We start from the raw sequence: 26,421 nt of genomic DNA, 5'->3' as shown, positions 1-26,421 counted from the left end.
GAGGTTTAGGTGTGGAGCGGTAATCCCTGTTCGTGCCTTCTCCACCCAGAAACACCACACCCTCGCCCCGCTTTGATTTGGGGCTGGCTTTACCCTCTTTGCCCAGCCCACCAGACAGCCTAGAATGAAAGGCTGTTGACTGAAGGAAGTGGGAAGAAACATACACACACCCCCAGCTTATCACACACCTGGGCTTTGTTCACCGACCTGAGCGTTTCCCTCAGAGGCAAGGAGACATCGCACGAGGTCACAGACTTAGCCTAACACCGGAGCCCACGCAGAAGAGGCCGCGGTAGAGGGGCTTGACCTGAAGCGCGGTGAGTCTGGAAGCAAGAGTGTTCTGAGGTCAGGAGGGAAGTATTACCCAGGGGCCATAATGGGCTTCAGGGGTCCGTGAGCCCCGGAAATTACATACACTATTGTGTGTGTGATGTGGTGTGTGTGTGTGTGTGTGTGTGATGTGTGTGTGTGAGATGTGGTATGTGTGTGTGTGTGTGATGTGTGTGTGTGTGTGTGTGATGTGTGTGTGTGTGTGTGTGTGTGATATGTGGTGTGTGTGTGTGTGTGTGTGTGATGTGTGTGTGTGTGTGTGAGATGTGGTGTGTGTGTGTGATGTGGTGTGTGTATGTGTGTGTGATGTGGTGTGAGATGTGGTGTGTGTATGTGTGTGAGATGTGGTGTGTGTGTGAGATGTGGTGTGTGTGTGTGTGAGATGTGGTGTGTGTATGTGTGTGAGATGTGGTGTGTGTGTGAGATGTGGTGTGTGTATGTGTGTGAGATGTGGGATGTGTGTGTGTGTGTGTGTGTGTGTGTGTGTGTGATGTGGTGTGTGATGTGGTGTGTGTGTGTGTGTGTGTGTGTGTGATGTGGTGTGTGTGTGTGTGTGTGTGTGTGTGTGTGTGTGTGTGTGAGATGTGGTGTGTGATGTGGTGTGTGTGTGTATACATGAGCCTGCATGGGGGAATGCATCCAGCATTTTAAATCCTGTTTTCAAAGAAATCCATCACATCTGAAAGGCTAAGTTGCTGGTATAGGACTTGGCCATCCTTCTGGAGGTGGGTGTCTTAGTCTGTTCAGGCTGCTGTTAACCAAGTACCACAGACAGAGTGGCTTGCAAACAACACAAATCTAGCTGTCATCGTTCTGGAGGCTGGGAGGCAAGTCCAAGATGAGACGTAGGCAGACCTGGTGTCTGGGAAGAGCCTACGTCCTGGTTCATAATGGCCTCCCAAGGAGGAAGGGGCAAGGGCGCTCTCTGAGGTCTTTTTTATAAGGTGCTAATCCCACATGAGGGCACCACCCTCATGGCCTCACCTCCTCCCAGAGGCCCACCTCCTATGGCCATCACCTTGGGGGTTAGAATTTCAACATGAATTGGGAGGGGGTGAAGGCACACAAAGACTCACTGCATTGCAATGGGGAAACTGAGGCTCTGAGCCATTACATTGCCTAACGAGACCCAGCTCGCACAGCCAACTTGTAACAGAGCCTGGAACAGAACCAGAAGTCCAGCTTCCTCGGCTGTGCCACTCACTGGGAGGAGACACAGGGTGCAGGTTAAAGTCCTCCCCGGTCCGACTTGCCCATCTTCAGATCTCAGCCTGGACATCACGTGCCCCCGGCTGGATCAGGTGCCCCTGCTCTGTGCCTGCCCCAAACATGGCCCTGCGCCTTCTCTCGGTGTGGGGCTTGCCTTTCGCTTCTGTTCATTGAAGGGCTGGTGAAATGCACACCTCAAACTTCCCTTAGGCTTCATCACACTCAGATACCTGTCCCTCTCCTAGCAACCCTGCCTCCTCCGTCTCAGTAATGGCAGCTCCCCTGTCCCAGGTGCCAAGGTCAAAAGCCCTGGGGGCATCGTTGCCTCCTCAAGGTCTCTCACACTCCATCAGCAATTCCGGCTGGCTTGACCCTTGACCTTCAACAAAGATCTAGACTCCATCCACTCCTTGCCCCGCCCGCCCTCTCTGCCCCTCCACCCCATCCAGCAGTGCCCCTCACCTGACTGTCTGAAGCTGCCTCCTCACTGCTTCTCTCTTGCCCTCCCTTCCACCCACTCTTCATCCAGCAGCAAGAGCGATCTTAAAACACAAGACAGGTCATGTGACTCCTCGGCTCATGACCATTGGAAGACTCCCCAACTCACTCAGAAATCACAGCCAGAGATCTCCATTGCCAACGAGGCCCACCACTCACCTCCTTCCTCGTTCCTCCCAGTCACCTGGGCCTTTGCTTCCTCAAACATGCCAGCACCCGCTCACCCCAGGGCCTTTGCACTGCTCCTCCCTCTGCCTGGAACATTCCTCCCCCACACGCCCACATGGCTGCCTCCCTCAGCTCTTGCTCAAAGGTCACCTTCTTTGAGGCTTCCATGCCCATGCCCCATCACTCACCATCCCCCTTCTCTGCTCATTTTTCTCTGGCACTTATTAACACCTGGCCCCTTATTTGTTGACTTGTTTCTTTTCTTACTGTCTTCCCCACAAAAGTGTGAGCCCCCCGAGGGCAGTCATTTTGCTAAATCCCCAGCACCTAGAACAGTTCCTGGGTGGATGGGTGGGAGGGTGGGGTGGATGGGTGGATGGAAGGACAGATGGGCCATATTTGCTCTATCCTGTTTATCTGTCTGGCCCACAAAGCCCTAAGCTCCTTGAGGGCAGGGACTTGTGTTCTGTTCACACTGTATCCGTGAGGGTCGCACAGAGCTGGGCACGTGTAAGCTGAATAAATGATGAGCCCCTTCAGCTGCCCGAGGAGGACATGGAAGCCAGGACGAGAGAGGGACTTGGCTTGGGGACCTCACAAGGCACTAGCAGCCACCTCTGAACTCCCAAGTCCCAGCTCTCCCGCGCTGGCCGACTAGGGCTCCCCCGGGACTGCCCATGCTCCCTGGCTGCAGCAGTGGGAGGGGCGACCGCCCGGGCAGCCCCAGGAAACCACTGGGGTGTTTGACTTTTAATCTAATTCTTTAATATCTCTTTGGGCTCAGGGCCCAGAGTCAGGCGCCCGATACCCTGGGCGAAAGTCGCTGGTCCGCCGCTCTGGCAGGTGTAAAATTAGCCTTCACTTTGTCATCTGTGAAACGGGGACCAAGACAACAGCGCTTACCACCCAGCAGCCGTGAGGCTTCAATGAAACAAGATGCCCCACGTGGTCAGCACGGGGCTGGCAGGTGCTCAAGAAGCGCTGACCCAGTGGTCGGCAAACTCATTAGCCAACAGAGCCAAATATCCACGGTACAACGATTGACATTTCTTTTGAGAGCCACATTTTTTAAACTTAAACTTCTTCTAACGCCACTTCTTCAAAATAGACTCGCCCAGGCCGTGGTATTTTGTGGAAGAGCCACACTCAAGGGGCCAAAGAGCTGCATGTGGCTCGCGAGCTGCAGTTTGCCGACCACGGCGCTGACCGCCACTGACAGTTAGTGCTGAGCGGGAGGAGAAACGGCCCAGTCCCTTGCAGGCGTCCCTTAGCTGGAGTCCCGCTCAGGGGAGCCTGGCCGGATGTGGTTTTGGGTTATAATGCCTCATTTAGCTTTCTGGGCACCTGGACAGTCGGCGTGATTTTCCCAGGTGACATTGAGCACATTATCTGGAGAACAAAACTCCTTTCAAGGTCAGAAACGCCCGGAGAGCCACTGGGACGGCCAAAGAGGCAAAATCACGGGCCTCGGGCCGCCAGGGCTCCCCGGCTTCCTGGCTGGAATTACACCCCTTGGGATCCTGCCAAACGCCAAGGAGAGGCTGGTTTTGGTGGAGGAGGGAAAACAAATCCATCTTCCCTCATTCAAAGGGCCACCTCTCACTTGCTGGATAGCAGCCACGAGGTTATTCTAATCCTGGGAATAAAAAGTCTAGGCAACATAACCTCGACCTACCTACCTGACCAGGCTTCTCTCCCCTCCCCTCTGCAACACACCCGTGATTTTATCCCTTCTGACCTTCACAACAACCCCACCCCCATTTTCCAGAGAGGTGAGGGGACATCCCCAAGGTCACAGCACTGGGAAAGGGAGGATGTGGTCTGTCTACAACATCGCCCAGTGATGGAACCCAATGCCACCTGCCCCTTGGGATTCCTAATCCGCTCTCACAGATGGAGAAACTGAGGCCCAGAGAAATGGGGCCACTTGCCCCAGTCATACAGCCGGGAAATGGCGGAGTGACTGGCCGGCATCCAAGCCCAGGGCTCCTGCCATGTGTAAAGTGCTGGCCAGGCTTAGCGCCCCAAAGTGAAACTAAGGTTGAAAAGGACGGGCCCTTGGCTTGGCTGACAGCTCAGCTGCTTTTGACCTTGGGTGCCCTTGGGTAGGCTCAACCCTCTGGGCTATTCTGGCCATCAGTGACAGTGCAGGCATACCACCTTCCTGCCTCCTCTATTATCGTGTAGGTTAGACTTTATATTGACTCACCTTTTTATTTAAATAAATTTTAATTGTAAATGGCAATCACTTTTGTGCCAAAAACAAAAACACAAAGTCACCACTACAAATACAAGGAAAATCCAGCTGTATCCCCAGGTCCCCACTTGACTCTGCTGCCTGCTCGGGGCTCCGTCTTTGTGAGAGAGAGAGGATGACAAATAAATGCCTGAGAGGAGTTTAAGACCCATCAGCTTCCACAGAGACTTAGTCTTAGATGTAGAGAGGGACGGAAGGAGAACTGAGAACTAAACAATTCCGGCATTTTATGACTGAGCGACACTGAAGGCTGCTGGGTCCAGGTGCCATCGGAATATGTCCCCCAAGGACCGCCAGAAGCACCGTGGCATCCGCATTCCTCATTTGGAAAACTCGACAGCAGGTACTCTATGTACCTCACAGCACGAGGTTATGTCATAAACTCTCTGTATTTGTTGCTGTGTGTGTTGGAGGGGGCTGGGAGGAGGGTGTGAGGGAGGGGTGTCATGCTCACCCCTTCAGGGAAGGGTGGAGGGGATGCTAAGGGGTGCTTACTGGTTAGTGGTTGAAGTGGGGTCTCGCCTTCCCTTTGTAGCAGTTTGCACTCCATTATCGCACTCTCTCTGTCCTCGGGGTTCACTCTCAGTTCTCCATCCATCGCTGGAGTCCTTCCCTTCCTTCCCCACCTTCTCCTCCTCTCTCTCTCTCTCTCTCTCTCTCTCTCTCCTCTCTCTCTCTCTCTCTCTCTCTCTCTCTCTCGGATCTAGCCACAGGGACACAAACTTGGGGAAGAGGAGTGGTAGGGATATGGCTGGGGGAAGAAGGGGTGTTTCTTTCTATAAATCAGGGGCAGGAGTACTGGCTTCTATTTCCAGTTCTCCCGATTTGCCAGGGGATCTTGGGCAAGTCACATAACCTCTCTGGGTCTCCATGTGGTTTTCTAAAATAATGCCATTTACTTAAACGAAAGATACCTGCATACTGATCCATGTCAATTTTGCAAAAATACCTCCAAACAAAAAGATACACATTAGATAATTGAAATGGTCACTGATGGGCAGGGGTTAAAGGGCAGGGTGGTTGCTAGAAACACAGCATGTTTGTGTGACTTAGAAAAGGTGACCCCTCTGGGTAGAGAGAAACAGTCCTTTTGGACATTGCAAGGCTTGATGGGCAGAGAGAATGAATGAACGAACAGAACTGAGGGGGCCTTGCAGTGATGATGACATGCAATGCAGGGTGGGACTATTCAAAGGTCTAAGCACTAACATTTATTCGGAGATTTGGGGTCCCTACTTCCAGGACTTGTTGGGGAGAACCACTTCTCCACACCAGTTGTTAGCATCTCCCATTGCATCGTGAGGTCGAGGGGAGTCTGATGACCTGGGGTATGAACACAGAACCACATCCCTGGCTCCGGAGTGGGGGGAGGGGAGCACCTTGTTCCTCTCCTCGCCCCACTGTCTCCACCTCTAATCTTGCTCATTGACCCCCAGGTCACTGACTCGCCACGATGGTGGGCAGCGTGTGGGTCGCTCTGGGACTCTCCCTGACCTGCATCTCGGCCCTCAGCCTCCTCTCCCCTGCCTGGTTCCAGACGCCCACCTTCTCCTTTGGCGTCCTCTCCTACTGCTCCTGGCCTCAGGGTGACAGCTGGAACCAGAGCTGTGGGATCTTCAGGTCCCTGGATGATATTCCGGACTTTGCCTGGAAGGTGAGTCCTCTGCTCGATTCACTGGGACCTGGGGTGTCGGGGAAGGAGGACTATCAAACCCACGTGAGCGAAACAAAGCCAAGTTCTGCACCACCACCAGCAGCCCTGACCTGAGCCTCTGACTCTGTAGCCGTGGGGTCGGGTCTGGCTATTTGCATTTTAGCAAACACCCAGGATGATTCTAAAAGCAGCTGTCAGCCCATATAGCACCTTTGTACAAATTAAGACAAGGGGCCCCTTCTTCAGGACACTATACTGCCATCTGCTGGAGAACTCCTGTAATCAATATGCAAATCTAGGATCCCAGTGCGTCTTTGAGTGGTGCAATGTACAACCTGCACACACCTACCTGGCCACCCTCTATGCACTGCTAGGGTGGAAAACCACAGCCAAGGTGTTGGAAGTCTCTGTTATGAGGCACATTACCAAATTCAGCCATGGCGGCAGTGGGGGCAGGGCTCCCAGTCCAGTGCCTGTAAGGAAAATTAGAGCCTTCAAAACCGGTAACTACCAAGGTGATCCGCCGTACAGCAGGTGGTCGGGTGTGGTGGTTGTACGTCTAGATCTTAATCCTGGCTCTACTACCTAAATAGCCATGTGCCCTGAGGCAAATGGCTCTACCTCCTTGGCCCTCAGTTTGCTGACGTGTAAAATGGGGATAACAGCACAGACCTCTTGGGGTTTCCAGGACCCAGTAGCTGGTCAATATGCAGGGGCACCTCCCCCTTCCCCCACCCAGTCAAACACTCCCCCTCTTCTCTCCTCCTGGCAGGTCTCAGCTGCGCTTCTCCTGGGAGGCTGGCTGCTGGTGGCCTTCCATGCAATTCTCCTCCTGTCCTGGGTCCTGGCCCCCAGAGAGCTGTGCCCAAGGAGGGGCAGTGGCAAAATGCGGGGGGTGCAGGCAGCTGCAGGTAAACCCACTGTCACATAGTAAGCGGTCCAGAGATGTTGTGGAATGGATGATGAATGAAAGGGAAAAACCTGTAAGCAGAGTCTGGCCTCCTGGGTCAAATCTCAGAGATAAGCCCTAGGAGTGAGTGTAGATTCTTCTTCCTGGTCCTTTAGCAAGCCAGAAATGGTCAGGGGTGGGGGCGGAGGGGATGATATCCTTAACATCACCCTCTCCTGCCCTGAGCTAATAGTCTGTCCTAATAGTCTGTCCCCCTTTATTTCTCTTATCCGTCCACTTTGCATCATCTCTACCTGGACCACCACACACAGCTGGGCAGTGTGGGTACTGCACAGGGTGCCAGCAGAGGGCTGACAGACGCTGAAATCCAGCCTACGCTCCACTCACTAAGCTGTGAGACTGCAGGGGGTGCTTCTGTCCTGAACAGTTGCTTTTCTCTGACTCACACTTAGTCTCTGTAATGACCTAGCCCAGGCCTTGATGGCAATCATACCCAGTTAATTCTCCACCATCTCTCATCTGCATTAGAACCACCACCACCTCATGGGCCCCTCTGCTGCCTGCCACCTTAGAATGTTGGCCACCCACTGGCCAAATGGGCCCTGTCAAAACTGACATCAGATCCTGCCACCAGACAGGTTTATCCACCTTCATTGCCGTCCTGTCTCACGGAGTAAAATCCAAACTCCTTATGGTGGCCTCTGAGGCTCCACCTGATCAACTCCCCATTCTCTTACCAGCCTCACCTCCGGCCCCCTCTGCCAGGCTCCATGTGCTCCAGCCACCCCGGCCTGCCGTCTGTTGCTCAGATACACCCAGCCTGTTCCCCCTGCGTGGAATCCTGTTCTCACATCTTCACTTCCCTTGCTTCCCTACTTCATTAAGGGCTCTGTCTCCGCGAGGTCCTCCATGGCCCCAGGTAGGAGCTCCCCTCTCCTTAAGATTCTCCTTCTTGTCTTGCTTTGTGTTTTGCATAGCACTTACTACCTGAAATCTCTTATCTGCTTTCCTGATTCCTGTCCATTTCTCTCCACTGGAACGTCAGTTCCATGAGGGTGAGCATATGTCTGTCTTAATATCACCAGCACCTACCACGGTGCTTTGCACAGAATAGATGCTCAATAGTTGGAGATACAGTCCTGGTCCCAGGCTTGCACACTGGCTAGTGAGGACGGGGTGTATCAGGCATGTGTAACTAATAGATATTTGGCACAATAGGGATGAGCACAGGGTGCAAGGAGAAATTCCAGGAGGGTGAAGGATGTTAAGGAAGATGTCCTGGAGGAGGCATCACCTGAGCTGAGTCTGGAAGGACAAGTGGGAGTTGGTCACATGTAGAAAGGCATTTCACGTAATGGAACATCGGGGGCAAAGGCATGGAGACAAGAGCGCAGGGGTGTGCAGGGAACTGCCAGGAGACTGGTGTGGCTGAGGAGCAGCAAGGGGGGCTGAGGGTTCACCTGATTCTCCTGCACTGGGAGTGCCCAACGTGAGGAGGTGTCCAGCCCATTTCCTTAGCATCCTCAGTGCCCACAACAGCACCTCTAACAATTCTGGTGAATGAACGGGTAGACTGGTGAATGGATGAATGAGTGGGTGGGTAAGTGGGTGGATGAATTGGTAAGTGGACAATGGATGTCTTAGTAGATGAATGGATAAGGATGAATGGGCAGATTGGAATATGAATGGAAGGTGGAGATGGATGGATGGATGGATGGGAGGCGGGCAGGTGGCTAAGTGGGCAGGTGACTAGATGTTTGGATGAGTGAATGGATAGACAGACAGAGGGCTGGAGAGAATGAGTGAATGAGAATATGGTTGAATGGGTGGATGAGTAGATGGACGAATGGGTACAAGGATAGTTGAGTGATGGGTGGATAAAAGGAAAGAAGAGTTATTGTATTAACTTTGCATGATGACAGACTGTTACTAGGCTTATTGTGGTGATCACATCATAAGGTATAGATAATAGTCAAATCACTATTTGTTTCAGTTGTACAACTGAAACTAGTATTATATTGAATGCCAACTATACTTTAATAAAAAATTTTAAGGACAGGCTGATAAATAAGTGAATGAAGGGACGAATGGGTGGATGGATGGACGGACGGGTGGACAGGAGGGTGGATGAGTGAGGGAGTCCCAGGAAGGAAGGTTAGCCCAGAGCCCCTGACACACTGGCTTCCTTCCTTGCTGTCTCCAGCCACCACCACCATTGTGGGCCTGCTGGCTTTCCCTATCGGCCTGGCCTCCCCATTTGCCAAGGAGGCCTGTGGAGCCTCCTCTGTGTACCGCAGTGGACAGTGCCAGCTGGGCTGGGGCTATGTGACCGCCATCTTCAACGCAGTCCTGGCCAGCATCCTGCCCGTCATCAGGTGGCCCCGCACGACCCAAGTACAGGGGAGGACCATCCGCTTCTCCAGCGACACTGAGAAAATCATCCTTATGCCAGAAGTGAGCAAATAAAATTTTCTCAGGAGCAAAAAGAGCCCATTTTACAGCTACATGAAACCACCACGTACCCAGGTTCAAAATGCCACCTCTACTGCTTCCTTGTGACCTCAGGCAAGCCACTTCACCTCTCTGGACCTCACTGTATTTTTCTGTAAAATGGAGGTGTGTGAAATACTGCCTACCTTATCCAGCTGTTACGATGGGAACTCAGGGAAACTGGGGTCATAACCAAGAAACCATCCCCACCCGGGGACCACTCTTGTGCATGGACCTTGGGGTACATGGTACATACACTGTTTGCAAAATGTGTATGGCCTCAATGATTTCCCCGCCTGTATCCACACCCCTTTTCTTTCTTTCTTTTTTTTAAAATATTTTTATTGATTTCAGAAAGGAAAGGAGAGAGAGCTAGAAGCATCAATGATGAGAGAAGCACTTATCAGCTGCCTCCTGCACACCCCAAACTGGGGGTTGAGCCCGCAACCTGGGCATGTGCCCTGACCGGGAATCGAGCCATGACCTCCTGGTTCATACTGAGGCATGCCAGTCAGGCCCACACCCCTTTTCAATGTCACTTTCCAAAGCCTCCCATGGGGTGGTGGAGTCTACTCCATTCTCTGAGTCTGAGCTCAGCCATGTGACTTACTCTGACCAAGAGAATATGGTAGAAATGACCTGATGCCAATCTCGAGCCTCAGTCTCCAGAGGCCTTGCATGCTTCTGCTCACTGTCTTGGAAATGCTGTCACGGCCATGTAAACAACCTGAGCTAGCCGGCTGGAGGACACGAGACACAGCGCCCCGTCTGCCCCACTGGCTGGCCAACAGCCAGCCCAGCTGCCCAGCAGCTGATCACAAACACATTAAGTCCAGCTGAGACCAGAAGAACCTCCCAGCTGAACACAGCCCATATTGCTGACACAGAGTCACAAGCTAAATAAATGTCTACTTTAAGCCACTAGACTTGGGGTGGTTTGTTCTGCGGCATTACTCGTGGGAACAGTAAGATACAAGGGTGTGGAGTGATTCACCTGCCTTGAACTTTTGTGTCCATCGGGGGTATGAGCCACTGCGGCGGGAGGACGGAGTCTTCAGAAACAAACATTTCTTTCTTTCAAATTAAAAATATTCCCCCAAACACAGAAACAAAAACAACCCAGATTCACACACCTCTCGGTTTATATATGTTTTCTTTCTATATAGACACAACTCTTCAGTAAACAGTTACAAGAAGTGCTGGTAACACTGAGAAAGGGCACGCTGCAGACAGAACGACTCCCACACACTCAACGCCAGGACACGAGGATGCAGCACACGGACACCTGAATAAGCAGAGAGCTGAACAGAGAGCAGTTAGTCCAAGCCACAACCACGACGTGTCTCTGGACACCACGAGAGAAGGCAGAGAGGAAATCTTGTGCTGTGCTGTGTGACGAGTCTGTCAAAAAATAAGTAAGAACCAGAGGGTCTAGGACCTGGGTCGTGCTAACGAAACGTCCCCTGCAATGAGCAGCTATGTGGCAGAACACACTTTTCTCGGAGGGGCCTTTCGCACATTTTTCCCATCCAAGGAAGTTGGGGAACCAGGGTGAGAGGATGTCCGCTCTTCGGAAGCAAAGGCCCTCTGGGCCTGCCTGTCCCTCCCAGGGGAAGGTGGGGACTCACACTGACCGAGGGAAGAGCTTCCCAGCACGCAGGACAGGGACTTCTCCAGTCCTGGTTTGCTCAGGGCGGGAGGACTAAGCACCCCGTGTCAATGCTTCAATGTGCTTACGTGTCTCCTGCCATCTCCCAAACCCGACCTGCCATTCTTGGGAAGAGCAGTTCCTCGACTCTGTTTCCCCCGATCCCGGTGCATTATCAGAACACAGTGGGCAGGACCACTTTCCTGGAGGACAGGTGGGCAGCCGAACCACCGAACTCAAGGTCTGTTTGTGGACTGGGGACCCTTTGAGAGAAGACATGGTGGGGACCATTTCCGGCCTGAGCCACCGTGGCAAACACACACATCACCCTGGCTGCCCTGTCTTCCTCTTCCTTCGTCCTGAGTGAGCAAGGGCACTTGGGGAAAAGCTGCACCAACACACACATTCCAAGCTCCCGGAGCGCCAGACCAATGTGTGAAAGGAGAGGCAGTCTTTCCTGGGGGGATCACAGGGGGCTCTGGGCGAACCCAGAAAAGCCCTGGAATGCCTCCCACCTGCAGACACTTCTGGGATCCCAGTGCCCTGCAGGATGACTCCCTTCTTGAAAAGAAGTCTCTCCCAGAGTCGGGTGGAGGAGAAAAATGAGAGAATACAGCAAACGGAATCCCAAACCTCAGGGGGAGAAGTGTGAGGCCTCCCGCGTGCCTTTTCTAATTGGGAGGGGCCTCTGAATCAATAAATATATATATTTGGAGAAAAATAAAATAAATGGGAGGGGCCTCAGGACAAGGGCGGCTTAGGGAGAAAGAGAACCGGTTGGGAGATACATTGGTAGCCCCTCCTCTAAGCCAGTGGGGACATTTGGCAACATCTGGGGACATTCTGGGTTGTCACAATGGGGTGGGGAGGAGGGTACTACTGGCATCTGGTGGGTAGAGGCCAGGGATGCTGCTCAACATCCTACAATGTGCAGAACACCCCCCCACACCCACCCCCTCCAGAAAAAGGATGACCCAGCCCAAATGGCAACAGTGCCAAGTGCAGAAACCCTGCGGCCAGCCGGTCTTCCAGGCTGTTCTGGAACATCTGCAAAGGCCCCTTCCAGAGTACAGAGGGCGCCCCACAGACTCCTACACCAACTTCCAAAACAATCCCATCCCAAGTCTCATCTGACACGACAGTCTGGAGGGATGGGGAGAGAAGAGAGGAGACGTCTGGAGGCCTTGAACAAAGATGTTCCCTCCGTCCACTGACAATTCCTGCAAGGAGAAATCCCAGACACGGGCGATCTTTGGTCAAACAGGAAAACGTAAGGCTGAACTCAAGGGGCAAACCCTCGACCCCACCTGCCCGGCGGCCAAAGTCGGGCCAGTTTCTCTTTGCACAGAAGTCCATGCTCACAGACAGACACCAGGACCTCGCTCCCCAGGTGGCCGGGAGGAAAAGTGGGCACGACAGGCAGGTGGCAGCTCGGTTGATGCTGCCTGGGCGAGGCGGCCCTCACTTGTTCTCAATCAGAGTCTGCACCTTGTACACGAGGTCCCGGGCCAGCTTCAGGATCTGCTTGGTGTTGTGTCGCTCAGCCATTTCTGAAAGAGCAGAAGGCGACAGATCGTGAGCCTCCTTCTGTGTCCATCCTTGGGACACACTTCCAACACCTGGAAGGGTCTGTGTGGCTTTCCCATCATTGTCATCTAACTTCATCCCCAGAGGGATCTGGAAGCAGAGACCTTGGGGGAAGGCCGGCACCTCTGGACCTCAGTTTTCTCATCTGTAAAATGGGGATTGTAATAGTACCTGCTTCACCAGGTTACTGTGAGATCAGATGAGATGATGTTGGTTCAGTGCATGCTTAAAAATGTTAGGTCTTCCCATCCTCTTCCTACAAATACAGTGCCTGGGAACTTTTTAAGAAAGCAATGCTGGGCACACAGTAGATGCTTAGAAGTGTGAGGGGAAGGAAGCAAAAGAAGGGGAGGGAAAGACGGAAAGCAAAATAAATAAATAAATAAATGAATAAATAAATAAGTAAATGTATCAAGAGCCACACAAAATGGTCAAATCTTTAAGGCAGAATAATCATAAACTTAGACATATGTCATAAGGAAGTCATTTAGCAGAGGAAAAAGGCAGTAAGACCCTGGTTCCCGAGGTACCTGAGGGCACCACCGTGAACCCAGAAAAAAATTGAGAGGGAAACACCTCAATAGGCCACATCTACTAAACACTAGTGTGAGTGAGTTCACAAACTACATTGCATTCCTGTCGATGACTTTGTAGCTTTGCACAGCTAGGTTTCCAGACAGCGGATGGAAATCCTGTGGCACAGGGAATGGAGGTGGTGGTGTCAACCGAATGCCAAGGCTTGAGAAGGTGGGCCACGCCCAGCGGGTGCACACGCCCATCAGTAACTGTACTTCTTAGCACTGGGGGTAGCTGGGTAAGGGGCATCAGGGCATCAGTAACTGTACTGGGGATAGCTGGGTAGGGGCATCAGGAACACCTGGCACTCTCTTTGCAACTTCTCTGTAAATCTACAATTATTCTAAAATAAAATGATGATGTCTCCAGGGGAAGGTCAGAGATGGCTTTTCTTCTTCTTTTGCTTTTTCCAAAACCTTATTTAGTTAAAAAAACATCACAAGTAGTAAAAACAGTAACAACAGCTTCCTGCTGTGGGCCCCTCCTATGGATTAGCTATCATGTGATGGGCTTTATTCATGTCTCATTTAACTCTCCTGACATATCTGTGATTGAGGTCTAGCGCCACTTTCATCCTCCAGGATCTGAAGCCCAGAGACAAGAAGCCATCTGCCTAAGGTCCCCCAACTCCTGAGTGGCAGAGCTGGGATCAGAATCCATATCTGTTCTGATTTTCAAAGCTATACCCTTTCTATTCATGTCAACTGCCTTCCTTTGCCTGCTTTTCCTACACACACCAACCCTCTGAAGCAGACACTGTTACCCCATTTCACAGATGAGAAAGCAGATGTTTAGAGAGGGGAAGTGACTTGTCTATGGGCGCAGCTGGCTAGTGGCAGAGCCAGGGTTTGCCCCGAGCTTGATGTCAACACCCATGGTCCTTCGGCCAGATCCCAGGGGAAAACATATCCTCAGCATTACCAGAGTTCGACTCATCCAATGGGAAGAGACACAAGTAGTGGGCAGAACCCCCTCCAGCCCCTCCTGTGTGTCAGTCTCAGTAAATCTCCATCCCTCCTAAGGCCCCAGGAAGGGGCCCTCTGGAAGCCTGCCCCCCTCAGATGAGACCCCGGTCATGTGGGTACCATTAAAGAACTTGATGATGTCTGTGAAATCCATGTTGTTCTCCAAGATGATGTCACGGTAGACCTCCACCAGAGCCAGCGCGATGAACAGGACGTAGTGGGTGGATGACACGTGTTTGGCTGCCCAGATGGTCTCCCAGACAGAGAAGACATCATCATAGACAAGTTCTGCCGAGACAGACACCAACGCACACACACATGGGGAGAGAGTCAGCCACAGGGCTTATGGTGCTACCCACCCTCTGGAAAAACCCCAGGCCAGCTGTGCTCTGAGCTTCTGTCCTGGTGCAGCAGACAGAGCTCAAGCCAGGAGCTGGGAGACCTGTACTCTGCCATTTGACCATCAAAAGCCTCAGTTTTCCCCATCTGTAGAATGGGCTAACCCCTTGACCAGTCTCCCCCTCTCTTCCTGTACCCTCCCATTTCTTTTAGCACCCATGGGGGGGGGGTGTATCTCCCCTCTCCCCTGTACACAGAACTGGCTGCTGCATCTGGGTCTAGTGAAGAGATAGAATAGAGCAATGGTTAAGAGCAAGGCTTTGTATACTAAAACTTACATAATGTTACTATGTAACCCCATAAATGTAATTTAAAAAGAAAAAGAAGAGAGCAAGGCTTTCTATGTCCAATAAACTCAGTCTGAATTCTAGCTCCATCAAGGTGACCTTGGCTAGATACTCTCTTTCCTCATCTCTAAGTGGAGTGATGCTGATGGTAGTAAAAGACTAACAATGGCTCAGCACAGAGCCTGGCACTTAATGAACACCTCCGTATGTGTTAGATGTTATTCTTACTATCATCCCAAATTAGCACAATAGTAATCTACTGTGTTCTACATACTATCTAAGTCCCATGTGAAACATGCTCCAAAGGCTTCAGAATTCTTGCTTTCTGATAAGCAGCATAACAGAATGGAAGTGAACTGGTCTTAGGAGGAGGGGAGCTCATATCCTGGCTCTATTCCTCCCAGCTCTGAATTCAAATTTTCTCAGTCTCAGTTTCCTCAGCTGTACAATGGGGACTGCGACAATACTACTGCATGGTGTCACTGCAAGATAAGGTAGGTGAACTGATCATGAGAATTCAATAAACAGGTGCTGCTCTCCTCTACTAGCGTTTGCTCTGTAGTATCTCTTCCCTGAAGTTCTGCTACAAAGAGTCTGGGAACAAGGCCCCAGTTTGAAGTTTTACCTCGTTTGAAATCCAGCAGGAACCAGCGGTAGCAGAAGTAGAAGTGAGTGTAGTCCCCATTCTGATGCATCAGCTCAAAGAGCTCTGAGTCCAGGATCTGTCAGAGGAAGGAAAGGTGGGCATCAGCCTCCCGGGAAAAGGCCAGGCCAGAGGGGACAGCTGGAAAAATGATGATCCATCCCCATATCGGACACCAGACAGCCCTTAATAACCAGGTGCAGTAAAAAGTGGGCAAAGGATTTGAAGTAGAAATCAGCTTATCTCAACCTATCAGTCATTTCTCCAAAATAGATATACAAATGGCCAATAAGCACATGAGAAATTCTCAATGTCATGACTTATTAGGTAAATACAAATAAAACCATAATAAGTTGCTATTTGATACCACTAAGACGACTATAATAAAAATGACAGGCAGCAAAGGATGGAAAGAAACTGGAACCCTCATATGCTGTTGGTAGGAATGGAAAATGGTGTGGCTGAATATCGATATATCCCCAAGAGAAATGAAAACATATGTCCACATAAAAACTTGTACATGAATGTACAACATTATTCATAACAGCCAGAAAGTGGAAACTACCCAAATGTCCATCAACAGATGAGTTGATAAATAAAAAAAGATATATCCACTCGATGGAATATTATCTGGCAATAAAAACAAATACTACATGCTACAACGTGGATGAACCATGAAAATATTATGCTAAGTGAAAGAAGCCTGACCCAAAAGCAGCATATTGTATAATGCCATTTATATGGAATGTCCAGAAAAGATAAATGTGTAAGACAGAAAGTAGGCTTGTGGTTGCCAGGGGCTGGGGAGAGGAACTGATGTTACTGGGTATGGAGTTTCTTCTTGTGAGGATGAAAATGTTCAGAAATTAGACTGTGATGTTGGCTTCACAACTGTCAATATTCTAAAACCCACTGAATTGTACATTTTAAAAGGGTACATTTGATGATATGTGAATTGCATCTCAATAAAGGGGTGTGGTGTGTGTGTATAAATATACCCAAACATTACTTTGAGGAAAAAGACCAATACCATCAAACATCCTTTTAGGGCTGGGGCCATGTCTTGGTCATTGTGTGGTCACAGAGCCTGGACTGAGTAAATGCTCAGTGAAAATGAATCTGGTAGAATTGATGAGTTGTTGACTTAAGGTTGAGCTGAATTAAATTTTTTAGTTCAATTCAGAGGTTAAGTGGACTTGAGTTTTTTTAAAAAAAATTATTTTTATTGATTTCAAAGAGGAAGAGAGAGATAGAAACATCAATGATGAGAGAGAATCATGGATCGGCTGTCCCCTGTACGCCCCACACTGGAGATCGAGCCCACAACCCAAGCACGTGCCCTGACCAGGAATCAAACCCTGACCTCCTGGTTCACAAGTCAACACTCAACCACTGAGCAATGCTGGCTGGGCAGACTTGGGTTTCTGAGTTCAACCCAGCTGGGCTGAGTTACTAAGTTGAGTTATACTAGGCGTGGCTATTAAGTTGACCTGAGGTCCATTGGGTTGAGTTGGAATAAGTTATATTATTGAATAGGACTGAATCATACCTGGATTAGTGACCTCATGTTGGCAAAGTGTGTGTCCATGGCGCCTCCATGGGGGAAGTTCTGGTTCATTCTCTTCATAAGCTCCGTGAAGCAGCTGAAGGTGAGGGCCTCTGGGGAAAGAGCACAGGAGAAACCATCAAGTCCACCACTGCCCAAGGAACTGGAGGCCCCAAAGTGAGGGTCTGAGGCCCTGAGCTGGGCCACAAATGAGAAACACATGGACAATGGAATGCTGGTGCATTCCATTTCAAGGCAGGGTTCATGAAATTCTCAAGTCTGGGGACTTCTGTATTAAAACAGCCAACGTCAATATTGGGGACGTTATGCAAAGAAATGCTAAAATAATGTTGAGAAAAGCTGCTTTAAGAGTCACTACATATATTAAGAAAAAACTCGCTTTCCGAGGGCAGCCACGGAGTCTGAAGCCGCCACAGGATCTGGAGCTGTCGTATCCCCTCCTATTCCACTTCCTGTTGCAACCAAATGCTGTTTGTACCGTTTAAAAACAAAAAGAAAAAAGAAAGCTCTGAGAAGTCCTACAATAAAGAAATATATTTCATATTGTTTAACCCACTGTTTAAAAAATTTATTTAAAAGGGGTAACTTTTTTCTCTTAACACCTAGTAATTTTGGGGAGAGTTATATGGTTTCCCAAGGCACAGTAGGATCTCATTCATTTTTTTAAAGACTATTTTTAAAAACAGTTTAGATGTACAGAACAACTGAGAACAGAGTAGAGAGAATTTCCATATACGGCCACACCCAGTTTCCCCTATTACGAACATCTTCTATGTAATGTGGTACATTTGTTGTAACTGATGGCCCACTGATAATATGTTATTTACTGAAGACCATAGTTTTTACCCTAATGCGCCTCTTCTGTTCCAAGAACCCATCTAGGATAGACATGGTTGTCATGTCTCGTTAGGTTCCACTTGGCTATGCAAGTTGCTCAGGCTTTCCTTGTTTTTTATGACCTTGAGAGGTTTTGAAGAGTACGTGTCAGGTATTTTCTAGGATGCCTCTCTACTGGAATCTGTCTGATGTTTTTATCATGATAAGACGGGAATTATGGGTTACTGGGAGAAAGACCACACAGGTCACGTGTCATTCTAATCTGGGCCTGGGTTTTTCTTTTAATTCCCATTCCTGTTTGTACCATCAGTGGCTAGCAACGGCCTGGCTGGGTGGCGGGCACTTGGCATTCAGCACTGGCCATCATGGACAGAGGAGTTTTTATTTCATGAGCACCCTGATGTGTTCACCAGACAGGCCTTCTAAGCACCTGTCCTGACACAAAGTGAATTCACCCCCACCTCCTTGGGCAGGAGAACACACTCACCGTCATCCAGAATGACCAGCAGTGGAGCCAGGAGGTCACACATGCCCTGGACATAGCCGATCTCAATGTGCTGCCAGATGTAGCTAGGAGAGAGACACAGGGGCTCAGTGTGGACACTCACAACCTGCTTCTCCCACCCGTTCTTCCTTTGCCTCCTCTGTGGTCCAGTTCCCCACCCCTCACTTGGACCATGCCCTCAACCTCCTGCCTGCATCCCCATCCCCAATCTCACTCTCTTCAAACATCACATGCTCAACACCAGGATGACCTTCCCAAAGTCTAGCTCAACGAAGTCACTGAATGCTCAAAACCTTCACAGCCTTCCACTGTGTAACAAGACAATATCCAAGCTCCTTACTAGGAAATGGGGGCGCAAGGCATTTACAGTCTCTTCCCTTCCATATTCAGTCTCACCCATCACTTCCCAGTACTTCTTCCTCTCTGGCCACAAGGAAGTATTTAACTTGTACAAATAAAGCACATGCTCATGCCCCTGAGCTTTTACAGTTCCCTGTCTTGAATTCCCATCTGCCACTTAAAAGTAGCGAATATTTACTGATCATACTGTTTACTCAGCCTACTATACATATATTGCATCATTTAATTTTCAGAATAATACAAAAAAGGAACTATTATCCATTTCACAAATGGACACAGGCAGAGATAAGTGACACACACAGAGTCATATGCCCAATAATAAAGGACAGAGGCAGGATTTGAACCCAGGCAATCTCAGCCCAGCGTATGTGCTCCTAACCTGTAGGCCAAATGGTTTCTTCAGTTTTTCCTAATTTTGTCCAAGTCCATCTCGATTGTCACCACCTCTATGGTGTCTTCCATGATTTTTCCCAATGCCATAACCTAGCAAAAATCAGTCTATCCTTCCTTCTCCCCCAGTACTTTTCCATTTTAATGTAACATTAATATGTTACATTATATCTGTATTTCCTAGACTAAATTTTGGTTGCTTGGGGGACAGTAATAGAGAATAGTTAAGCAGTGGTGCTTATTAATAAGAATGTGCTAGAGCAGGGATTAGTAAACCTTTTCCGAGAGGTCTAGACAACAATTATTTTCAGCTTTGTAGGCCACATCTTCTCAACTGTTCAACTCTGCAGAAGCAGTCACAGCACTATGCAAACAAATGGGCATGGCTGGGTTCTAATAAAGCTTTATTTACAGAAACAAGTGATGGGCTAGAGCTGGCCTGTGGGCCATAATAGTTGCCAAACCAAGTTAGAGTAGCATGGAAAGAAGTCCAGGATGCATTACTGAGTGCAAAAATCCGGTTGTAGAAAAAGTTTATAGTATAATTCCATGTAGGTAAAAAAATTTTACACTATAAAACATGATATTATATTATATATCATATAATATACTATCTATGTGTTATATATATAGCTTTAGAGGAATATTCCCTAACATATTAGCAGTAACTTACTTCTTCTGGTGAGTGGTATTGATGACTGGATATGGGAGAAGTTTCTCTTTATATCTATGAACTGATTTCCTTGGTTGATTTAGGTTTTTAATCAGCATGGGTTACTTCCATACTTTTAGAAATAGAAATAATTTTTAATGAAAAGTAGTCAGTAGCCCCAGATCTTGGCTTTATAAAATAAAGCACAGATTCCAGAGCCCCAGAGATGTGGGGGTGAGTTCCCGCTCAGCCACTGCCCAGCTGGAGGACTTTGAGCAATGCCGTACCCCCTGAGCCTCCATTTCCTCGCCTATAAAGGGGGATAATACTTATCTCAGAGGCTTGTTGTGAGGATTAAGTGAGATGATGTCAGTAAAGGGCTCAGGATAGAGCCTAGTATACAGTACGTGCTTAATAAATGTCCTCTATTATTAACACTACTATGACTGTTATGTTGTCAGTGTGGGCTGGAATAAGATTTGGTGGGCATGGTGCCAGCGGCAGAGGCTGCAGTTCTAGCTGGGCTCTCTGCAGCCCACATTCTACCCTCCCCATCCGATCTGATCCCCTACAGATGCAGCCCTGCCCCGCCCCAGCCACCTGCACATGATGTTGCGCAGCTTCTCCAGGTTGGCGGGCGTGAAGTACCAGTAGTTGCGGTCGCATCTCTGCACGTCCTTCTCGATGCGGTGCAGGTTCACTGTGTACAGGTCCAGCAGCTCCGGCTGCCGGCCCACAGGAAGGGAAGAAAACAATTACACCCCAACCCCTCTCAGAGGCTAATTTTAGAGATTCTCGCCCTCCCCTTCCCCTCTCCTGTCCCTCTCCTGTTGACACTCTAAGGACATCCTCTACCTGGCCAGTTGAGGGTTTGATTTGGTTTTTGTTGTTGGTTTTCTAAGAAATCCTCTTTCACTCTGTATGAGGAATATTCTTTTAATTTTTTTCTTTGATAACACAAAACAATCCTATGGTGCATGGATGTATTACTCCCATTTTGTAGAGGAAGAAACTAAAAGAGAGTTCTAACTGTAGCTGGAAGTATGTCCCTCTCCACTGAAGACTGGATAAGAAGTGGAAGAACTGAACAGAAGTCCGATTCTGGAAATACGCTGGACCTGATGCCTGGACACAAAAATCCTGATGACATGGCTCAATATGGCAAGAAAAAAAAAAAAAAAGAACATTTGAAGGCCAAAATTAATCCAAAAAGGCAAGAAAACACCAAAGCTGGCTTTTGCTTGAGGGGAGGTGCCAACACGGGAACGTTTAAGCTTGGATTTAATGGTGTTGTGGTTCCCCTACCCTCAAGGTAAGGAATCTAGTGAGACTTTCCTCATTAAGGCAGGACCCCAAAGAGCCAAACTCAAAGATTTAAAAGATATTGGACCTGCGTGTAAGTCAAGATGCTCATCGTCAAGGCTGCTATTGATTGATCGAGTGCTCATGGTGTGGTAGGCCCAGAGGACCTGACTCAGTAATTTTGAAAACAACCCAGGAAGACAGATAGGAAAACTGTGGCTCAGGAAGATGAAAGGACCTGTCTAAACTGGTCACCTTAAACCCAGGACTGTTTGACCCCTAAGGCTGTGTTCTTTAAGTATTTTATCATCATTCCCCCAAATGGGTTTCCATAGTAAACTCTCTGTGATAGGGAAAATGCAATGAACCAGGGTTGTGTGGAAACTGAGGTTTGGGGTACACTCCCTCCCTACTGCAGCTGTAGGAAACTGAGTGGAGAATTCTAGACACTTACGGAGTAGGTGACACCGCTGGATGACACAGGGGACGTCTCGTTGTTGGCAGCTGTGCTCACGGCCAGAGAAGCCAAGGCTGGGAAGAGACTCTCCATCTCGGGCTCCTCTGAGAGGTTGTCCTCACTGTCCACCCGGCTGCACTTCACCTCGCTGCCCCCCCAGCCCTCCATCGGGGGGCCCTCCTTTTCAGGCAGAGCCACGTCCATGCTGCCTGGGATGGACATGAACTCGTCCATGCTCTCATTGGCGAGGAGGTCACTCTCCAGGCTGTCCTGCACGGCCAGCTGCTCACGCGGAGCCTCGTCCCGGGAAGTGGTGGCCTCGCTACTCTGCCCTTCATCCACGCTGCTGTCCCCAGGTCGAAGCGCCAGGGAGGCACTGCGCTGGGCGTCCATGACACTGTCCTCTGTGCTCAGGCTGGGCTCCGAGTGCTCCGAGAGGCCAGAGGAGAAGTTGTGGGAGGAAGGATGGCCGGAGTCCGGGGAACAGGTGCCATTCACCAGGTTCCCATTGGGGATCTTTGGCTGTTTCTCCTCCAACTTGCCTTCTGTCTCCACCTGCTCCACTTCGTCCACAGACTCGAACACCTGAAGACAAGGTGCACAAAGACAGATGGACCAGGATGGACACTGCTTCCAGGAGTAACCTAAATATTCATCAACAGGGGACTGGTGCCAATATGGAACATGCGTGTGATGGAATACTACACAGTCAGTAAAAGGAGTGAGGCAGAACAAGGTGCAATACATGCTCCCATTTGTGAAGAATAAAAAAGTGATTTATGTGTATGAAAATGCATAGAATAATCCAGAAAGAAACAAGGAAGCATTGCAGTTGACTCTGTGGAGGGATTACTAAGGAATTTACATGGATATGATATGCTTGTTTAACCTGTTCCTTATATTGTTAACTAATATTGCACTTAAATTATGTGCACGTAAGTTTGTATGATGAAAGTCACAGCCAAATTTAGCTTTCTCTATAATATTTTAACTCTCTTACAGGGAAAATAGATTCATGTTACTTACATAATTAAAAACTCAATCTTTAATGCTAGTATAACAGCTAAAACAAATAAACCGTAAGTGACTCGGAGATGATGGGCATCCAAGTCCATTATTGCTCCAGGATGAAGGGAGGGTGATAGGCAGGTAGGGGACGTGGCCTTGGGAAGGTCACCTGTGTGCTGCTGCTGGAGTCGCTCTGCAGGCGGATGTTCTGGTGGCCAGAACTGCAGCTCTGGGAGGACTGAGAGAAAAAGAGGCAGGAGGGAGCCTGGGTGAGGCTGCAGCATCCCGGCTCAGAGCCCCTGCACTGAGCTCAGGAGGGGTTGCTGGGGCGGGAGTCAGAAGTCTAGTTTCATTTCTATTCCTGACTCCAGGAGGTCCCCTCTCAAGGCCTCAGGCTCCTATCTATGAAATGAAAGGGGTGGGGGTCTCATTGTCTGCTCCCAGGAGTCTCTTCAGAGGCCACTCCACCAGCCCCTGGGCCTCCACCTCCCACCCCTGCAAGCAGGAAACCCCATCTTTCACTGCTCTCTACTTGAGACTTCTGGCTAACATTTTAGACTCAGAGTAACTTGTATGAATGGCCTGATTTTTTTTTACTCCCTCTCTGTATTTGTGCTTTTGGCCCTATAACTTATCCTTCCTGCTACTCTGATGCTATGCTTGGCCATGTGACCTGCTTTGGCCAATGGGATGTTAGCAAAGTCACCAGGGCAGAGCCTGAAAAAGAGCTTGTGTATGTCTCTCTTTATAATCTGCGTTCACCGTGAGAACATACCCAGGTAACCAGCTGGAGGATAAGACATGGAGCGTAACTGAGTCAGTCCAGGCAGGTGAGAGCACTCTGTGAAGGTCAAGAAAACCTTAGTTGACCTTCAGAGTTCAGAACTGCCTGGCTGACACACAGACTCATGAGAAAAAAGGAATGTGTGTTGTTGGAAACCATTGACCTTTGAGGATTGCTTGTTATGCAGTTTTAGTGGAGCAAAATGATAGCTGATACATCACTATTGAAGAGAATTACCTTTTTTTTCAGCTCCTGCTTTAGGCCACTAAACTGGAGACTCTGTGAGAACAGATATGTCTGACTTGGTCACTTAAGTATTCCTGATATCTCAGAACATTCCTGACAGTACCTGGCACATGGTAGGCACTCAATAAGCATTTGTTGAATAAATAAAAGTCTAGCACTGCGGGAGGTGCTTTATATACACTACTCCTTTAAGCTGCACACAAATCTTCCCTCTAAATGAATATTTCCCTTTGAAAGATGAGGAAACTGAGGCCCAGAAGTATGGGTGCTTGCCTGAGGCTCCAGGGCTAGAAAATGGTCTAGAGTTCAAACTTAGGTCTGTCAAACTACAAAGTCTCCTTCCACCCAAAAACTAGGGGTGAGGTCTGTCCACAGGCCCAATACCCAGCCCTCACCATTCCTACCACAGCCTGATGGAGAGGATCCTGGCTTTCATACCCCACCCTCCACTCCCTCGGGTGACCCGCCCATTACCTCGTTGCTGATGGTGGAGTCCCTGTGCATCATCCGGTGCAGGTGACCATCCAGGCTGGCCCCTGATGAGCACTTGGCCAGGGCAGCTGCGTGGGACTCCCGCTCCCTCTGCCGCACAATTGCCTCACAGCCCAGCCATTCGGACATGGTCTGTGCATAGCAGGCATGAATCTGCTCGTCCACCTGCAGGGCAGATGCAAGGTCACCGGAAGTGCTGGGGAAAGCCAATACCACTGGGAAGACCAGGTGGCTCTGACCTGGGATCCTGAGCCCTGGAAGCACCCATCTAACATTCATGGCATAACATTCAACCGACATTACCTGAGCACCTACTATGTGCCAGGAAGGAGAGAAGGAAGGTAATAAAGAAGGGTGTGAATCTATAATTATCTCAAAATAAATGTTTATTAAAAAAAAATGACATCGGTGGCTTGTGCTGTATTTCTATGGGAGAGCGCTGCCTCGAGCTTCCTGGCTCCCCCCAGCTCCCTGCCCCACCTTGGTCCAAAAGGGACCAGAGCTCCCCCAGCCTCACAGTACCTGGCTCCATCGGTTGCCAAAGACCCCAATGCCCTTCCGGGTAACCAACCTCCTTCCTTTCCGTTTCTGTCATCCCGAACTGGTAGTGGCCCAGCAGGAAGGGCCACACGGCCTTGCGGATCTCGGGCTGGATGCCCCCGTAGTAGATGAGGCGCAGCAGCTCCTGCTCCTCGTAACTCTGTGGTGGGGAGACAGGGGAGAGCAAAGGGTTTGTTTGGTCAACAGAAAGCCAGGGGCAGACTCTGTGATCCAGTTCTACTTTTCAGACCTAGCCCTTAGGAAACCTGGCATGAATGAGCAAAGCCATATGTACCCAATACCCACTACAATGTGACATGAATGAGCAAAGCCCTGGGAACCCCTCAACTGCCCACCAATGGGAGAACAGTACACCCCAACACGGGAACACCACACAGAAAGTAGAAAGGTGCATCTATGAGAACCTGCACAAAATGATGTTCAATGTGTACTGTTAGTGGAAAAAAAAACAAGATGCAGATCATGTCTAGTGTGAACTCATTTTTATTAAAGAAAAAAGGAAAAGCCAGGGTATAATGAACTTATATTTCTACTTAATTTTCAATCAATTTTGTATACTGTGCTTATTTGGGAATATTATCTGGGAATTTTTCATCTCAACTAAGCTCTAAGAAAATTGTTTTAAAGCAAATTAATCCACAGTGAACATTAGTAGCTGGTTCTGCATACACTAATGATTTGGGGCACACTAGGATGGCTTTAACAGCTATCTCCCTCTAACTTAGCACCTCTCATCATTCTAAGTAGATTCGACCGCATTATGAATTCCTGCTCACTGGGGACTCATAGCACCTCATGCAGGACTGAGCATACAGCTGGTGCTTAATAAATGCTTAGCCACTGGTGGGTTCTTACTCCTTCCAGGAGAGCATGTGTACTTTCCATCCTCCTTGATCCTCACCCCAATGGGCAGAAGCAGGCTATGGGTCTTGGAACTCTTGAGTTTGGGTATGCAGAACCCAAAGATATCACAACATCCTTGAGTCCCCACAAGCAAATAGGTCTATTCCTTAGATTGCAAGATGCCCCCCACTCGCTGCAGTCCCACCACAGGCCGAGCCAGGCCAAGCCTTACTGTGCTGTCCTGCAGGTACTGCTCCCAGATCCCGGCCGTCAGCCCCTGTCCAGCATCACAGGGCAAGTCTGGAGACACAATCATGTGGTTGACCAGGGCTGACAGGTGGGTCCTCACGGTGGACAGGTGTCTGCAGTAGGCAAGCCCTGTGGGGGGAGACAGAGAAAGGGTCATCACCCACCATCCAACCCTCCATGCCTTGTCTCAGAGTCTCCAAAATGTTGCCTATAATCTTCCTGAACCCTCATGACCCAACAAGTTCTCATCACCCCCTTTTCCAGGTAAGGAGCTTAGGCTCAGAGTGGGGAAGTCAGAGGGGGTCTTGACTGCTTAATTGCTCCGTGACTATGGGGAGGTCCTATCACCTTTTTCAACCTTGGTCAGGGTGACACCATCTCCGCTAGAATCCAAGGTATATAACTCACAGGCTGGAAGCAGAGTAGGGGTGGGCTCCCTGTGCCTCTGGGTGCCTCCAACCCACACACAGAGGGAAAGAGAGTGGGAGAAAAAGTGGAGCTGGATAAGTAAGGTCCCAGTGAGCCATAACCAAGAGGATGCTGAGGG

At 49.5% G+C, this 26,421-nt stretch overlaps 2 protein-coding genes across 2 annotated transcripts in view; one reads left to right on the top strand and one right to left on the bottom strand.

Moving 5' to 3' along the window:
* The first annotated feature begins 266 nt into the window (after positions 1–266).
* Positions 267–9,492, top strand: LHFPL7 (LHFPL tetraspan subfamily member 7). The gene is made up of 4 exons (XM_054712791.1): positions 267–317; positions 5,899–6,116; positions 6,889–7,027; positions 9,230–9,492. Exons 2-4 carry the CDS (start codon positions 5,916–5,918, stop codon positions 9,490–9,492), a joined length of 603 nt encoding a protein of 200 aa, XP_054568766.1. The 5' UTR covers positions 267–317; positions 5,899–5,915.
* Positions 9,493–12,625: 3,133 nt separating this feature from the next.
* SGSM1 (small G protein signaling modulator 1) overlaps positions 12,626–26,421 on the bottom strand; it is a 54,843-nt gene continuing 41,047 nt past the window's right edge. The window contains exons 16-26 of the mRNA XM_028146832.2: positions 25,858–26,003; positions 24,793–24,921; positions 24,204–24,386; positions 22,869–22,937; positions 21,689–22,276; positions 20,533–20,657; positions 18,513–18,595; positions 17,171–17,280; positions 15,604–15,700; positions 14,413–14,580; positions 12,626–12,714 (exon numbers count right to left, since the gene is read on the bottom strand). Of these exons, the coding sequence (XP_028002633.2) occupies positions 12,626–12,714; positions 14,413–14,580; positions 15,604–15,700; positions 17,171–17,280; positions 18,513–18,595; positions 20,533–20,657; positions 21,689–22,276; positions 22,869–22,937; positions 24,204–24,386; positions 24,793–24,921; positions 25,858–26,003 (1,787 nt within the window). The remainder of the gene's footprint in view (positions 12,715–14,412; positions 14,581–15,603; positions 15,701–17,170; positions 17,281–18,512; positions 18,596–20,532; positions 20,658–21,688; positions 22,277–22,868; positions 22,938–24,203; positions 24,387–24,792; positions 24,922–25,857; positions 26,004–26,421) is intronic.

Source organism: Eptesicus fuscus, chromosome 23 (genome assembly GCF_027574615.1).
Source record: "Eptesicus fuscus isolate TK198812 chromosome 23, DD_ASM_mEF_20220401, whole genome shotgun sequence".
NCBI lineage: Eukaryota > Metazoa > Chordata > Mammalia > Chiroptera > Vespertilionidae > Eptesicus > Eptesicus fuscus.
This window is presented reverse-complemented; position numbering and strand designations above follow the sequence as displayed.

What these genes read in the sequence shown, in the direction of transcription:
- LHFPL7 (XM_054712791.1), top strand. Translation starts at nt 5,916, where the DNA reads ATGGTGGGCAGCGTGTGGGTCGCTCTGGGACTCTCCCTGACCTGCATC. An exon ending in TTCCGGACTTTGCCTGGAAG is followed by an intron (nt 6,117 to 6,888) that starts GTGAGTCCTCTG and finishes TCCTCCTGGCAG; the next exon opens with GTCTCAGCTGCGCTTCTCCT. An exon ending in GGGGGTGCAGGCAGCTGCAG is followed by an intron (nt 7,028 to 9,229) that starts GTAAACCCACTG and finishes TGCTGTCTCCAG; the next exon opens with CCACCACCACCATTGTGGGC.